The sequence below is a fragment of the Nannospalax galili genome, unplaced genomic scaffold (assembly GCF_000622305.1).
Source record: "Nannospalax galili isolate Female #2095 unplaced genomic scaffold, S.galili_v1.0 scaffold108, whole genome shotgun sequence".
NCBI lineage: Eukaryota > Metazoa > Chordata > Mammalia > Rodentia > Spalacidae > Nannospalax > Nannospalax galili.
Window position 1 is genome coordinate 1,421,563 of NW_008358988.1, and position 17,246 is coordinate 1,438,808.

General features: G+C 41.3%; 1 protein-coding gene across 1 annotated transcript in view; it reads left to right on the top strand.

Moving 5' to 3' along the window:
• The window catches only part of Abcc12 (ATP binding cassette subfamily C member 12), an 82,955-nt gene that overhangs the window by 56,555 nt on the left and 9,154 nt on the right, over positions 1-17,246 (top strand). Inside the window, exon 23 of the mRNA XM_008822627.3 lies at positions 13,466-13,652. Within this exon, the coding sequence (XP_008820849.1) occupies positions 13,466-13,652 (187 nt within the window). The remainder of the gene's footprint in view (positions 1-13,465; positions 13,653-17,246) is intronic.

Below are 17,246 nucleotides of genomic sequence, written 5' to 3' on the forward strand. Positions count from 1 at the left end.
GTCTTTGAGTCCATTTATATGATTTATGACATTTATTGACTTACGTATATTGAACCATCCCTGCATCTCTGGAATAAAGCTTACTTAATCATGGTGGATGATCTTTTTAATGTGTGTCTGTAGGCAGTTTGCAAGTATTTTGTTGAGAATTTTTGCATCGTTAAGGACATGCGTCTATAGTTTTCTTTTTTGGTTTTATGTTTATCTGGCTTTGCGATTAGAGTGATGCTGGCTTCATAGAAGGAATTTGGAAGTTCTCCCTCCATTTCTATATTTTTGAATAAATTAAGTAGTATTGGATGCAGATCTTCTTTAAATGTCTGACAGAATTCTGCTGTAAATCCATCTGGTCCTGGGCTTTTTTTAGTCGGGAGGTTTTGTATTACTGTTTCAATTTCCTTATGTGTTATGGGTGTGTTTAAGCTGTTCATCTCTTCTTGGTTTAGTTTTGTGAGTCCCATGTTTTTAGATACCTGTCCATTTCTATTAGGTTTTCAATTTAGTAGTGTATAGGTTTTTAAAGTATTCCCTTATAATGTTCTGGATCTTTCTGGTGTCTGTTGTGATGTTTCCCCTTTCATGTCTTATTTTGTTGATTTGGAGGTGCTCTTTCTTTCTTTTGGTTAACTGGCCTAGTGGTTTATCATTTCAAAAACCTGATTTTTGAAATTTCTTCTTGTCTGCTGGGTTTGGGTTTCATTTGTTGTTGCTTTTCAAGTGTCCTGAGTTGCAATGTTAAGTCATTTATTTGTGTTCTTTCTGATTTTTAATGTATGCACTTAGAGCTATTAACTTCCCTCTAAGGATTGCTTTCAACATGTCCCAGAGGTTTTGTCGTGTTGTATTGTCCTTTTCATTTAGTTCCAGGAATGCTTTTATTTCTCTCTTAATTTCTTTGATCCATTCGTCATTCAGGAGTGTGTTGTTTAATCTACATGTGTTCATGTAGTTACTAGGGTTTCTTCCAGTGTTGATTTTAAGCTTTATTGCATTGTGGTCTGATAAAGTGCATGGAATTATTTCAATCTTTTTGTATTTGTTGAATCTTATTTTGTGCCCCGGTATATGGTTGATTTTGGAGAAAGTTCCATGGGGCGCTGAATAGAAGGTATGTTTTTTGGTGCTTGGGTGAAATATTCAGATGTCTGTTAAGTCCATTGGATGTATGGTATTGTTTAATTCAGATGTCTCTCTGTTAATTCTCTGTCTTGTTGACCTCTCTAATGGGGACAATGGGCTATTGAAGTCCCCTACTATTATAGAGTTAATCCATGTTTTAAAGTCCTGTAGTAGTACTGTTTTTATGAAGTAGGGTGCACCAGAGTTTTGTGCACATATATTCATGATCATAATATCTTCTTGGTCAGTTGTTCCTTTGGTCAGAATGAAGTGACTCTCTTTATCTCTTCTGATTAGTTTTAATTTGAAGTCTGTTTTGTCAGATATTAGTATTGCAACTCCTTTTTTCTTAGTACCATTTGCTTGGAATATTTTGTTTCTTAATCCACTCAACTAGTCTGTGTCTTTTGACTGGGGAGTTCAGTCCATTCATATTTACAGTTATTAATGAAAGATGTGTATTGATTCCTGTGTTTTGATTTCTGTTCACATTCTTGATAAAGCTGTGCATTTCCACAGTTATACCTTCATTGAGTTTCTTTCCGTCACCCCTTGGGTATAGTCGTTCCTTTCTTCAGCTCTTTGTATTGCTTCAAAAACTCTCTGAAGGGCTGGTTTTGTAGACATGGATTCTTTCAGCCTATTCATGTCATGGAAGATTTTTCTTTCCATTTCAACTATAATAGACATTTTGGCTTGGTAAAGTAATCTGGGTTGGCATCTGTGGTCATTTAGATAGCCCTGCCCCTTAATGGGCTAGACTCCTTCTAAAAAGCGTAGGAAGGAGGTGGGATCATAGCTTATCAGAGGAACGTCCGGATCACCCCTCTAAGGATTATTGGTACTTGGCAGGGATATACTATTTGGGTTTTTCATGTTCTTATTTTTTCCCTGTGACTTTGACTTGTAGATTTCTTTTGTAGTTCTGATTCTTGTGTGAGAGTTAAGGCTTCCTTTGTTGAATTTAGGTCTGCTTCTGTTTGTAAACTTTATGTGCCTTTGTGGTTTACTTGTTGGGCATGAAAAGCTGGTTGGTCTAGGCTTCAGGTTCTCTCTTTTGATTTTATATTGGAGGGGCCAGATAGCGTTAGTCCTGCTTCTCAGGAGTTCCAACAGAGGCCCAAGCCCAAGTCAGATGAAGATCAGATGCTCTTGGGCTTTCTCCTAAGGTCTAAGATATATGATCTCTCTAGCCATGTGTATTTGGCTATGTTTACAGTACCACACATGAGTTTTCACTCATTCAGTGGGCTTTAAATCCAGTTAGGTAGCTGTTTTTACCCCCAAGATTACAGTGCCACTACTGTCCCAATATAGTTTGCTGTGGTTGTTACAACAAACAGTGTAGTTTGTTGTGATTATTAGGTCTTAGAGCTGGAGTTGGACCATCAGTTGATGTTTTCCCTTAGCAGCTTGCGTAGTGCTCTCCAAAACTATGATAGCTAGCCTTCAGGGAGGAGACTTCCAGGTCAGTTCCAGCTCCATTGCTCCAAATCCTGTGTCCAAAGTATGCCATGTCTTCAGCAGTAGGCACTTACCTTTAAGTTCTGGAAGGCAATCAAGGGCTGTGGCAATAGCCTGTGTAATTTTGGGAGTCTCTTGGACTACCCTGACCAACAACTTGAAGGGAGGTTTCTCCCGTCTGGCACTATTTATTGTTACATAGCCTTCAGCTACACACATGGACAAATGTAGAGATAGTGTATGTGTAATTTTTCAGGTTTTTGAACTAATATATTTCCCTCTGACTTTTTATACCAGCTAAGCCTTATTTATCTCTCCTTTCTCTCTAACACTCCCTCCTCCCTCCCCAGTTAAAGTAAACCCATTTTCCTCATTTATCCTTGATAATACTTGCCTCCTATGGTTCCCCCTCTCTTGTGCTCCTTCTTTCCCTTTACCCCTATAGTTCTTTGTATAACCCTCCTTCTCCCCGTTCCATTTAAATACCCCCACTTTACCCATTTCCTCCTTGGTAACATCTGTCTCCTACTGTTCTTCCCTCTCAGGCTCCTTCTATCTCTTTACTTCCTGAATTCCTTTCCATTTTCTTGGCTTCTGCAGTTACATCAGGATATGTATACTCACATATAAGGATTTGGTGCTAGGATCCACAAATGAGGAAGAATCTATGTCGTTTGTTTTTCTGAGTCTGTGTTACTTCACTTAATATAAAAGTTTCTAGTTCCATCCATTTACCTGCAAATTTCTTGATTTCATCTTTATTGCTGAGTAGAACTTCATTGTGTAAATGTACCACATTTTCATTATCTACTCATCAGTTGAGGGGCATTTAGGTGGCTTTCATTTCTTAGTATGAAAAGAGCAGTAACAAACATGGATGTATCTCTGCAGTAGGATAAGTCCTTTTTGTATATGCCAAGGAGTGGTATAACTGGATCATATGGCAGGTTCATTTTTAGTCTTTTAAGAGTTCTCCATACTGCTTTCCCTAATGATTGCATGAATTTGCAGTCCCACCAGCAGAGAATGAGTGTTCTCCTTTCTCCACATCCTCTCCAGAATTTGGTATAATTTGTTCTCTTGATCTTAGCCAGCCTGACTGGGGTAAGGTGAAATCTTAAAGTGGTTTTAATTTGCATTTCCCTAATTACTAAGGATTTTGAACACTTTTTAAGGTGTTTCTTAGCCATCTTTATTTCTTTCTTTGAGAACTCTCTATTTAGATCTTCAGCCCATCTTTTAATTGGGTCATTTGTTTCCTTGATTCTTTGTTTTTTGAGTTCTTTATATATTCTGAATGTTAAACCTCTGTCAGATGTGTTGATGATGAAGAGTCTTTCCCACTCTGTGGGTTTTCTCTTCACTTCCTTGGTTGTGTCTTTTGCTATACAGAAGCTTTTTAGTTTAATGAGGTCCCATTTATTGTTGACCTTAATTCCTGAGTAACTGATGTCTGATTTAGAAAGCTCCTTATAAAAATTGTTTTTAAGAAAATTGTCTATTTTTATTTTATGTTTATGAGTGTTTTGCCTGCATGTATGTAAGTGCACTCATGTCATGCAATGCCCACAGAGAACAGAAGAGGGTGTCGGATCCCCTGGAACTGGAGTTACATATGGTTGTGTGCCTCCATGTACATGGCTGTGAGTCGCCATGTACATGCTGGGACTTGACCCCAGGTACTATGCAAGAGAAGCCAGTGCTCTTATGCACTGAGTCATCTCTCCAGCCCTGTAAAATAATTTTTTAAGCTTACATTTCCTTTCATTTTGTGGCTAGGCCATTTTCCTTCTCTTCAAAGTGTGAAGACTAGATTTGTAAATTTTTCCCACGTCCTCTAACTTCAGACTTCTAATATACCCATAGGAAATGCGTAAGTCATAACTTTTGGTGAGTTAATGGTCTACAAGCTGTCTCTGTATGACTCAGTGAAGATGAAGATTCAGAATAAGAAAAACTATGTGACAGAGAGAAAGAGAGGAAGAACGTCAGAAATTCACAAAGATAGTGATAGGGTATTTGAAAAATGCAAAGAAAAAGATCGGTGACTCACAGAATAGAAACCAAGACAAACACACCTCTAGTCTCATGGTTGCCTGATGGGGCAGGCACAAGCAGAAAGATTTCTTAAAGTGTTATGAGGGTTTGAGCTCTCAAGAGTTGGCTGTTCAGAGAGAAGAGAGGGGACCAGCTGGTGCAGGAGAGGAGGGCAAAGGAGAGGGCCATGGAGGAAGGCAGTCGGTAGGTGCATGAATAATGACAGGAGACAACTTCAGTGGTGCCATGATGCATCTGTCACCATGCCTGTTAACTAAAAACATTAAAAAAATCAGCTACTCAATGCAAAATCCCCACATAAAGTCAAAAGAAATATCCAGACTAATAGATACAGATCTCATCACAGAAACACAAGAAAGTGCAAGGTAACCAAACTCCTAAAGATCCTATCTTTTCAGTTATGAATTTGAAGATATGGAAATAGATTAAAGGTCAGATGGAAATTTCAAAAGTTTACTAGTAAAAATGATCAGGGACCTGAAAGAGGATGCATACAAGCAGATGGACACAAAGCAGGACAGCCAGCAACACAGGAAACATCCAACAAAATGGTTAAGAAAATCAGCAATATGAGTAAAGAAGTTACTGACATGGAAGGAAAATTCATCAAGGAAACTGAGATTTATGAAAACAAACAGAAAGTTAGAAACAAACAAAAGTCAATGAACCAAATTGAAAAACAGAGTAGAATGTATTACTAATTAACTTGGCCAAGAAGGAAGAAGGAATGTCAGGGATGGAGGACAAAGTCAAGGAAATACCTTCCTGAAGGATGACCACAACATCCATTAACTCTGGGATACTATCAATAGACCAAGCCTAAGAAAACATGAAATAGAAGAGGGAGCTGAGATTAAAAACTGGGAGAATAATCTATTCAATAAAATTATACTGGAAAATTTCCTCAACTTTAGAGAAAGACATAGATATCAAACTGAAGATGCACCCCAAGTAGACATGATGAGAGAAGAATTTCTGCATGATTACAGTTAGGATATAAAAAATGCAAAGAAAAATAATATAAAAACTTTAAGAGGAACATGCTCACCGACAAAGGCATAAACACCAGAATAACACTAGAACTTTGTCAGTAATCCCAACCAGGAAAGTACAGAATGATATAATTCAAGCCCCAAAGTAAATAACCTCCAACTAAGAGCAGTATATCCGGCAAAGCTATCTTTTAAAATTAATACTGAAATAGGGCTATTTCAAGACAAGCACATAATAAGGGGCTCATGACACTCAAGCTAACACTACAGAAAAAACTTAAAGGAATACTTTATAAAAAGGAAGAACTCAACTTTAATCATGGGAACACAGAAAAGAATAACATTCTTGAGAGCACAGATGAACAAAGGAGAGCTAGGAAGGAATCCACCATGCCTAACACAGTAAATCAGTAAATTCCAAATACTAGTAGGGGAGGGAAAAAAGAACAAACAATAATTGAATCACCTAGAAAAACAATAAAAATTTATGGGAACTGGTAGACATCTCTCAGTAATGTAACCTTACATATAAATGGCCTCAACCCATCAATTAAGAGATTCAGACTGGCTGGCTGGACTAAAAAATTAGATCTAAATTGGTGTTGTGACACAGGCTTGTTGTCCCAGTACTTGGGAGGTAGAAGTAGGTGGATCAAAGTTCAAGGTCATCCTTGGCTATATAATAAGTTTAAGGCCAGCCTGGGCTACAAGAGATCCTGTCTCAAAACAAAACAAAAGACAAAACAAAACAACAAAATCCCAAACCCTCCAATCTCACACCCCAAGAAAATTAGATTTAGCTATTATCACCAAGAAACATACCTTATTGGTAAGCATTGATACCTACAGACTGAGGGTGAAAGGATGGAAACCAGTCTATCAAGTGAATGGAAGCAGAAAAGAAGGTGGTATAACTATTCATGGATCTAATAAAGAAGACTTCAAAGTTAGTCACAAGACATAAGGCAGCGGCTACATGCTAATAAAGTGAATGATCCACCAAGAAGACAATGATTATAATATGTATGCTATGGTTGTTAATATTGACTGTTAGCTTGACAGACCTAAAATCATCTAGGACATAAGCCTCTGGGCATGTCTGTGAGGAATTATCTAGATTAGGTTAGCTTCTGGGCGTGTCTGTGAGGGATTATCTAGATTAGGTTAATTGAAGTAGGAAGACTCACCCTGAATGTGGGTGGTAACATTCCAGGGGCTGAGGCTCCAGGCTACATAAAAGAAGAAAGATAGCTAAGAACAAGCATCCATTGCTATTTGCCTCCTGGCTGCAGACACAATGTGTCCAATTGTCTCAAGTTCCTGCTGCCATGATGGACTGTACCCTCTAACTCTGAGCCAAAATAAACCCTTCCTTCCACAGGTTGTTTTTTCCAAGTATTTTGCATCAGCACTGAGACAAGTAAGTGACTAATGTATATGATATGCACTGAATGTTGGGCACCCAGTTCAATGAAACAAACAGAAAGGGGCATGAAGTTCTGATAGTTCTGATATAATAATAGTAGGTAGTTTGTCACTCTCATCTTTAAATAAGTCATCCAAATTGAAAGTCAACCAAGAAAATTCTGAGTTAAGTTACAAATGGCTCAAATGGATGTAACAGATAGCTGCAGATAATTTCATCAATCAGGTACAGAATATTTACATTGTCTCAGCAGCCAACGGAATGTTCTTCAAATTACATTCTAGACCACAAAACAAGTCTTAACTAAATACAAAACACTGAAATAAGTTCTTTGACCTTATTGGATCATGATGGAATAAAACTAGAAATCAAAATTAAGAGAGCTAACAGAAAAGATTAAAATACTTGGAAATTGAGCAAGTACTCTTGCAGGACCAGGGGATCATTAAAGAAACCAGGAAGGAAATTTTTAAAAAATCCTAGAATTAAATGAATATGAACACACAGTTTTCCAGAGCCTTTGGGCTACAGCTAAGGCAAATCTAAGAAGAAAATTTATAATAGTTATGAGTGCTTACCTAAAAAAATCATAGACACCTCAAATAAACAATCTGATGATATATTTCAAGTTCTTAGAAAAACAAAGATAAGCCAAACCCAATAGCAGTAGATGGGAGGAAACAATAAAGATCAGGAAAGAAATTAATGAGACGGAGACTAAAAGAATCAATTAAACAAAAGTTGTTTCTCTGACAAGATAAATAAGTTTGACAAATCCCTAGCCAAACTAGCCAAAAATAAAAAGAAGACCCAAATTGATAAAATTAGAGATGGAACAGGGGAGGTCAACAGGTTCCAATGAATACATGGAACTGGGGAGTACTTGAAAGCTTATAGTCCAAAAACCTCTGGAAAATATAAAAGAAATGGATACATTTCTATATACAAACAACCTATCAAAATGATATAAAGAACTTAAACAGATCTGTAACAAACAGTGAGATTGAAGCAGTAATAGAGATCTTCTCTCCAAGAAAAGCTCAGGCCTAAATGGATTCACTACCTGTGATGGTTAGTGTTGATTGTCAATTGACAGAATCTGGAATCATTTAGGAGATAAGCCTCTAGACATACCTGTAAAGGATTATTTAAGTGAAGTTAGTCTTTAGGCCTGTCTGTGAGGGATTGTGTTGACTTGTTTAACTGAGGTGGTAAGATGCACCCTAGAAGTGGGTGGCACCATTCCCTGGGCTTAGGTCTTGAACTGTATACAAAGGAGAAAGTTAGCTGAGTAGGAACAATTATTTCCCTCTCCTTCCTGACTACTGATCAGCTGCTTCAAGATCCTACCACAAGGACTTCTGCACCATGATGGACTTTACCTTTGAACCAAAGGTAAAAATATACCTTTTTCCCTTTAAGTTGCTTTTTTTCAGAGTATTTTTATCACAGCAATAGGAAAAGTAACTAAGATAGAAAATTGGTACTGAGAAGTGGAGCTATTGTGGTAATCACCCTGACCATGTGGCTTTTAGGCTTTTGGAATTTTTTATCTAGTATGTGGAAGAGTTTGGTACTTTGGGCTAGAAAAACCCTAGCATACTAGAAGCAGAACTTAATGAGTAATTCTGATGGAAGCCTGGAAGACATGAATGCTGACAGAAATGTGGAAAGTGGTGGTCTGGTTCATGAGTTTTCAGAGGGAAACAAGAGCCCTCTCAGAAACCTGGATAGGGGCCATTCATGTGATATTTGGTCAGGAATCTTGCTTCACTCTGCCTGTGTCCTGAGAACTTGAGTGAAATTGAACTTAAAGCAGGGAGTGGTGCTACACACCTTTAATTCCGGCACTTTCGAGGCAGAGGTAGGTGGACCTCTGAGAGATCAAGGTCAGCCTGGTCTACACAGTGAGTTCCAGGTCAGCTGGGGTGACAGGGAGACCTTGTCTCAAAAAAACAAAACAAAACAAAACAAATCAAAACAACAAAATCCAACCACCCAACCACCCACCCAACCAAACAGAGAATACGCTTGGCAGAGGAAATTCAAGGCAGGAGAGTCAACATCATTCATGTGGTACTGCTTTTGCAAGCATGAAAGACTGAGGGTGAAATGGAGTCTTGCTGCATGGTTTCAGAGAGCAGCTGTGGCCAGGCAATGTGTGACAGGGTTGGAATCTTGCAAGGATGACCCGAGAGCCATTGTGTGAAGCTGTGAAGATAAAATCTAAGTTTCAGTGGTGATACTAGAATATTGAAGATGTCAGAACCATAGGATGTCCACACAGGAAAGTTGCATGCACTGAGTGGAGCTAATGCAAAAGAGAGGTTGTGTGTGCTACAGGTAGCAGACCTGGAAGAGTGGGGCTACATAATCACTTTGGAGACCAGGTGATTCCATCATGAGTCCAAGATGCCAGATATGGAGCTATAGGATTAGGTGTTTGCTCTGCTGGGTTTCCCTCTTGCTTTGGTTTGGTCATTCCTTGTTATGCCTTGATTCTTCTTTTCTGGAATGTGCCTTTGTATATTGAAACTATGTAACTTGGGTTTCAATGTTGTAGGTGCTCACAGATAAGAGAGTGCCTTGAGTCTCAGAAGAGACTTTGGACTTTTAAACAGTGTTCCAATTCTTAAAGACTACGAGGACTTTTGAAATTGAGATTGAATGAATTTTGAATTATGAGATGGCCATGAGTCTGTGATGAGGAGTAAGGGATTATGATTTAAAAAGGATATGTTTCAGTGTCAAATTGACAAGGGCTAGACTTTTGATGGTTAGTATTGTGTGGATTTGACAGGATCTAGAATTACCAAAGAGAAAAGCTTCTGAACATTCCTGTGAGGGATTATCTTAAATTAGCTTCTGGGCATTCCTGTGAGGGATTATTTTGATTAGGTTAATTGAGGTGGGAGACCCACTGTGATGTTTAGTCTCAGTTGTCAATTTGATAAGACCTAGAATTGCCTAAGAGATAGGTCTCAGTACGTGTCTGTGAGACACTGTCTCGATTAGGTTAACTGAGGTGAGAAATGCTGCTCACTCTGAGTGACACCATTCTCTGTACTGGGTTCCTGCACTGTGTGAAAAGGAGAAATTGAGCTAAGCACAAGCATTCATCACTCTCTGCTTCCTGGCTATGGATGCCATGTGACCAGCTGCCTTAAGCTTCTGCTGCTAAGACTATCTCATTCTGATGGTGTATTCCAAGACCATGAACCAAATAAATCCTTTTATTCTTAAGTTACTTTTGTCAGGATATTTTGCCACAGCAACAGAAAAATAAACAAGATGTTGCCCAATTCTACCAAGCCTTAAAAAGCTAACATCAATATTCTTAAAATTGTTGCACAAAATAGAAATTGAAGAAACACCATCATACATACACACACACAATGCACACACACTTGTACACACATGCAAATTATAGATGAACTTCTTTGATGAACATAGGTGCAAACATTCTCAAAACTTAAAAGTCATATTTAAGGACACTATGACCAAGCTGGTTCCATCCCAGGAATGCAAAGTTGGTTCAACATCCACAAATCAATAAATGTTTTAATATAACTAATAGATTTAAAGACAGAATTCACACGATCATGGTGTTCCTCAAGTCAGTTTAATGAGGATCCCTGGAGAGGGGAAGGAGGTTCTGCACATTCACTACAGTTGCTTTATTTTTCCTGGAGCTTTTTCATCTCAAAGGCCTTGAAAGAGAAAGGGAGAAGGGAAAGTGACCGGTCCCAGGGAAACTGCTTATGGTGGAAGTCCGGCAAGAGCGTACAATCTTCTTGCATGTTCACCGGCAGGATTTCAGTCACATGGACTTACAGAACTGCTAGTCTACACTACGTAGCAACACCCTGTCTCAAAAGAAACAAAGAAGAAAAGGAGGAGTTAATGCTGTGTGCTTAATATTTGCATCTAATTGCTTTCCCCACTGTCTCCCCAGCGTCTCACCAAGCATCTCAGTGTAGCCTTGACTTTACAGCTTGTGTTTGGTTTGGTTAGCTGTAGATCCTGTGTTAGTTTGTCTTGATGTTTTGTCTAGAGTCCCACATCTCACAGACACTTCTGATGTCCAGATCATGAAGAAAGTCCATAGAGCCATTCAGCTTTTTGCCCTGAACAAACAAAGCAGACGGATGCTGTTTTTCCACAGCCTCTTCTCCTAGAAGAGCTTCCTGGAGCCGGCTGAGGCTCTCATGACTGATAGGGGTTCTCCTCTTGTAACATTTGATTTCCAGAGACCTTGGGCTTCTGACTTGGATTGCACTTGCCACTGGACAAGTAGAAAGATCATGGTGCTTGGAAAGTGTTTTTATTAAGCCCCAGTTGGGGGAAAAAAAAAAAAAGTGGAGGATGAGAGGTCTTCCATGCCGAATCCTTGGAGGACTTTAAGGACAGGGTGGGGTAGAAATGCCTGAGGGTGTGTGGGAATTGTGTCTCCCTAGAGGCTTACACTTTTGGAAAAGCTTTCATTTCCCTAGTGGTTCCTAACGTTCTTTCAACAAACCCCTTCCCACTGGGTCAAGGGCCTTTTAGTAGCCAAGGGCTGTATTGTCTCCTGCAGCTAAAGATTAGTTCAGCCTAGTTAAAACTTCAGTTTTGAATATAGTCCTCACAAACTTCTTTTCTCCTAGAGGATTGTGTGTGTGTGTGTGTGTGTGTGTGAGTGTGTGTGTGCCCCCAAGTGTATGTTGGGGACAAGAGACGGGTTTGCAGTTGGGAAGCACTCTTTTTTTTAATTCTTTTTAAACACCCGCTTCCTTTCTCTGAGCCTGGTTCTCTGAAGCTCACACCTGGTAGATGGAGAGGGGGCCAAAAGGTTACCTGCTCGGGTGGCTGCCTACCTCCAAGCCAGTCTCTCCTATCTGATGTTCCTTCTGCTGACCCAGCTCCCTACGCAGGGGTGGCATGGCCAGGTGGAGGCCCCATCGCAACCCAATGCTATGCAGTTCTGTAGGACGTGCTGCTTGTGGCAGATTTGCTGAGCTTTCCCGTGAGCTCTGTCTGGCCCCCACGGCGTTTCTTGGCTGTGGTGGCCTCTTTGCCTCATGCTGAAAAGAATCTTGCCATAACTGTAGGCTCGGTGTCCCCTTTAAACTGCAGGAAGTGCAAGATGCACCCTGCTTATGTCTGGGCAACCAGAACCTCCTGTCCCTAACTCCTGGGCTACACCATCTTTCTGTCACTCTGCCCTGTGCACTTTCTGTTCTCAGTAAGTCCCGGGGCTTAGGGGACATGCAGCAGGGTCACAAGAGAATTTCCCCTCTTTAAAGTGACTCCCTCCCCAGTCCCCCAGCTTTCTAAGCATTGATTTATGTTGTTTGATGTTGTGGCTGGTTTTGAGACAGGCTCTTGCCATATAGTCCAAGCTGGTCTTAAACTTTTTGATCCCTCTGCCTTAGCCTCCCAAGTGCTGGGATTCCAGATATGTACCACTCCCCTCTGATCATGGACAGGTGAGGGGCAGGCAAACACCCTCCCTCCCTTCTCTACCCTCACCATCATTAGCTACCCTGAACATGACTTCCTCCATAACACAGCCTGCCTGCTTTGTAGATCAAGGGAGCCTTGGCTCCTCAAAGCATGAGGTAGATTTCTCCAGGCCTGTGACTCCTGTGAGGCTAGAGTAAGAGGCTCTCAGCAGCCTTTTTCTCAGCTGTGGGCTCCAGTTGCCAGTTCTGGGAAAGACAGAAAAAGCTTGTTAAATTTTTGGAGAATAAAAGGGAAGATAGAGGAGTAGGAGACAAGAACCCAGAGCCAGACCTGCAACAGGCAAGGAATAGATCATCCTTTATTCAAAGAAGATACGGCGAGAGGTAGAGGCTGTCCGGGGAAACCAAGCTTCTACAACTAGACAAAGAAAAGGGGGGGTTTATACTAGGGTTGTGGGGCACAGCTGCACTTAGTGGGGAGTCGAGTTAGCCCAGGCTTAAAGGTCTCCTCAAGACTGTTTCCCCGGGAACTGGCAGGAATGTTATCTGCGGCCTTAGAGGAGACGGGTGGGCTCCACACACATTTCCTCTCAGGCTTGGGAGTGACCAACTGAGAAGGGATGAGCAGAGCCAGGCCTTTAATCCATAGCTGTTAGGTCACTGGGGAAAGTTTGTACATTTACAATTTAGAGCCTTTCGGCTTTAGAGCCTTATGCCTTTAAGGCTTCCTCTAAGGAAGCTCATGGTTCTTCTGAGGTTTGCATAGTCTATCAAAGCCCATTAGCACCTTTGTCAACTGCTGCACGAGCTTTCCCAGAATCCGTGCAAATCGAAGGTGTCTGTATCTCATTTGTGACAGTCACCTTGGGAGAGGCATCGAAAACTCCCTTTCTTCGAGTCCCAGCCTTCAGTTGGTAGAAGCAGAACCTGACCTCTTACTTCATCTGCCTTTCCAATTTGAGGTTTAAGATGCTAAACGATGAGAACTCCAGCCATCTCCTGTACTTCAACTGTGCTCTCAGGTGGTTTGCTCTGAGAATGGATGTCCTCATGAACATCGTCACCTTCATCGTGGCCTTGATGGTGACCTTGAAGTTTGCCTCAATCAGTGCTTCCTCTAAAGGCCTGTCATTGTCTTACATCATCCAGGTAACAGCTGGTGCCTGCTTGAATTTGACCTGGCAACTCTGGCCTGTGGTATATTAGGACGGGTAGTTTCAGATGGATGCAACAGAAAATGCAAAAAGGTTAAAAAACAGAGTTTAGACGTTCACATTATTTAAAAATTTGGGGCAGTTGTGTGGGCTTCAGGCATAGTTGGAGCTTGGCTCTTGGTTCTGTCCCCTCCTGTGATGTCTCCCTCTTAGCTGTGCAATGGTGACCAACGGTTTCAGGTCTACAGGATGAGGACAGCAGGAGACAACATTTCTTTCCTTCACCACTGAAACAAAAGCCTGAGCTTTATTCTCGTTGGGTTGACGTAGGCATCCAAGAACTAGTTAGTGCTTTGGTGGGAGTGGGGTCGTACATTCAGGCCAAGGGGTGGAGTGACGTCCATCCCACCCCCAGTCACACAACTGTTTCACAATGGGAAGAGTGACATGAATGCCGGAGAGGCAAGAGCCATATCTGGCAAAGGATTACTGACTGACAGCTCCTTGGCAGCTTGGGTGTTTCTTCCGAATAATAATGTAAGAGGTGAGCATGGTAAATGAGCTCCTTTCCTTCCCTCAAGAACCTTGTGACACTTCCATAAGTCCTACTTTGCGGTGAGAAAACTGAGATGAGAGACATGCACCTGTTGTGTGTGGCTATGATTTAAGCTGGTGTTAGTCTGAATCCCTTCCCTGGGTATGTGTTTCCAGGTGTCCTCTCTGGAAACTTTCCCCATTAAGTCCTTTCCTTTGGCACCCTGAAATTTTAAGACAAGGTATCTAATTGTGGGTTTTTTAAAATATTCTGCTCAACAAAGTAGGTCATTATTAATATTGTTGTTGTTGTTAGAATTTAGGGTACAGAAAAGAAAGGGAGCAGGGAAAGGGACCAATGCCAGACCTTTCAACAGATGAAGACTGCATTTATTCAAGGCCCAGGGAGTGACAGCAGTCTCCTCGAGGGATTTGAGCTACTGCACCAAGGAGGAAAAGAAATACAGCTTTCTAACATGGGAAAGGGGCTTAGGTGGACACAGGTTAGAACAGATGCTGAGGGTACGTGTAGGTTAGGACTTTAATAGTCTGTGGCACCCTTTTTCCTGGCACCATCTGCTTCAATTTATCTTGAGGGCAAGGGGTTTATGGACCTCTTCTTCCTGGGACTGTTTGCTCTGGTTTATTTTGAGAAACAAAGGATTTACAGTATCTTCTTCCTAGAACCCTTTGTTCAAGCTCATCTTGAGAAACAAGGAATGTGGCTACTTCTTAACAGTGGGGCAGGGGTAAGACATCTGTCTCAGGGAACTTCTGTCAATTTTTACTTTGAGCCAGGATCTCCCTATGTAGCCCAGGCTGGCTTGGAATTGGAGCGCCACTTGCCTCAGCCTCCCAGGCCTGGGGTTATAGGCATGCTCCACCATGTTTTGTGTACCACCATTGTAGGCTCTGTGAATCCTTTCAGATGAAAGCCAGATCTCATTTCAACTCAGAAAGTATTCTCCTTTTGCCTCTTCACTTGGACAGTCCACGCCTGTGCTGTTTTCTTTCTGTGACTCACACTGGGTACATACTAGATTTCTTGCATCCCTCTTCCAGTTTCTTTCAACATTTTCTTTCTTTCTTTTTAAATATTTTTTATTTATTAGTTTTAGTTGTGTGTATGAGTATATTGCCTGCATGTATGTGAGTACACCTGTGTTGTGCAGTGCCCACGGAGGACAGAAGAAGCTGTTGGATCCCCTGGAACTGGAGTTACAGACAGTTGTTAGCTGCCGTGTGGGTGCTGGGATTCGAACCTGTGTCTTCTGAAAGAACAGTCAGCGTTCTTAGCTGCCGAGCCATCTCTCCAGCCCCTCTTTCAACATTTCTTATCTTATGCCTTGCTCTGAGAATTTTCCTTAGCTTTGCCATCCTGTGTGGCAAATTTACGAATTTTCTTAGGAATTTTCAGTGTGGAAATCCTGTATTCACATACCAAACTTCCACAAACTTATCCTTTCAGTTCTTAAGTGGATGGAACATACTTTTATTTTTTCTAAGGATAGTAATACTGATGCGTTCCCCTGGTTTCATACTCCTTCTCTAATTTATATCTGTTTCCTCCCATGTCAGTTTTTCCTCTTGTTCATCCAGTTCTTGGTCTTTCCTATCTTTGCTTTGTTCGCCTGTCTCTTGACTCAGTTGTATTTGAGAATGGAGAGTAGTTTGACTTCTCAGGGTTGTGGCTGTTCCCTCGCTGTGATGTTCTTTCTCTTCATGGGCTGGGGTGGGGCTTTTCCATACACTTGTAGACATCAACTTTCCTTTGGGAAAGTGGCCAAATGGGGCTTGCAGGCCCTAAATGCTAGATCTTTACATTTCCCCCCATTTATTCCCCAGAATATGTGTGTGTGTGTGTGTGTGTGTGTGTATGTGTGTGGTGTGTGTGTGTGTGTGTGTGTGTGTGTGGTATGTGTGTGTGTGTGGTGTGTGTGTGTGTGGTGTATGTGTGTATGTGTGTGCGCGCACACACACACATGCCTAGGGAAAACTTGTGGTTCGAGGGAAGATGAGAACAGAATGACTGGGTCCACCAGAAGCAGCTGTCTGTAGACTATCAACCACCTTCCTCTTTGTGGGCCTGCCCTCACATGTGGCGCCTCTCCTGGCTCAGCTCTAAGCTCTGGAAGCACTTATACCTTCTATTTCTGTTTTACCAAAAGTTCTCATCTGATACTTTCTTTCTGGCAGAAATCTGTAACTTTCATGCCATGAAATCTCTTCCCATCACCTTGATGTTGAAGGCACTCTCTGCTCATGTCTCTAATATTTTAATGGCATGCTGGGGAGGTGGGAATATGAAACACATTCTCCTGCTCTACCTGAGGTGGGAAAATGGATTTCTCTGGGTAGCCAGTTCTCCTCACTTATGGTAGATGTTGTCATTGGTTGCTGCCTCATAAAGTATCAAACAGATGGAGATGTTTTTCTTAATTGGTCTAAGTAAAACTAAGGCCATGCTTTTGGCAAAACCATCTTTCCAGGAGACAGCTGACAGCTGACAAACATCCCTTCAGGGCTCCAAGAAACCACACACACACACACACACACACACACCACACACACCACACACACACACACACACCCACCACACACACACACACCACACACACACACACACCACACACGATGTTTAAGTAAGTTGGGCCACATTCATACCTATGCTGGGGGTACAAGTCGCCTACTCACTGCAGGCTAGACATGTGTGACAGCCAGGCAGAACTTGCACTGTATACCTCAGGCAGGTTTGAGCTTTAGTTTTCTCAACTGTAATGTGGAAAAATACAAAGCCTCTGCCAGTAGTAACACTAACACTCAAAGTGGAGGTAAGAGGATCCCAAGTTTGAGGCAAGTCTGCACTATATACTGAGACTATCTCAAAAATACATCAAGCCTCACAGGATTTGCAATGAGGATTAGAAAAAAAGTTGGTTGGAAGAATGCTTAGCAGACCAGAGGCATGAAAACACTAGATATTAGAAGCTGAGTAGGCCCACCTCATCATTCAGCACAGAAAGAAACACTGGTAGGCGTAAGTGGTACCAAGAAA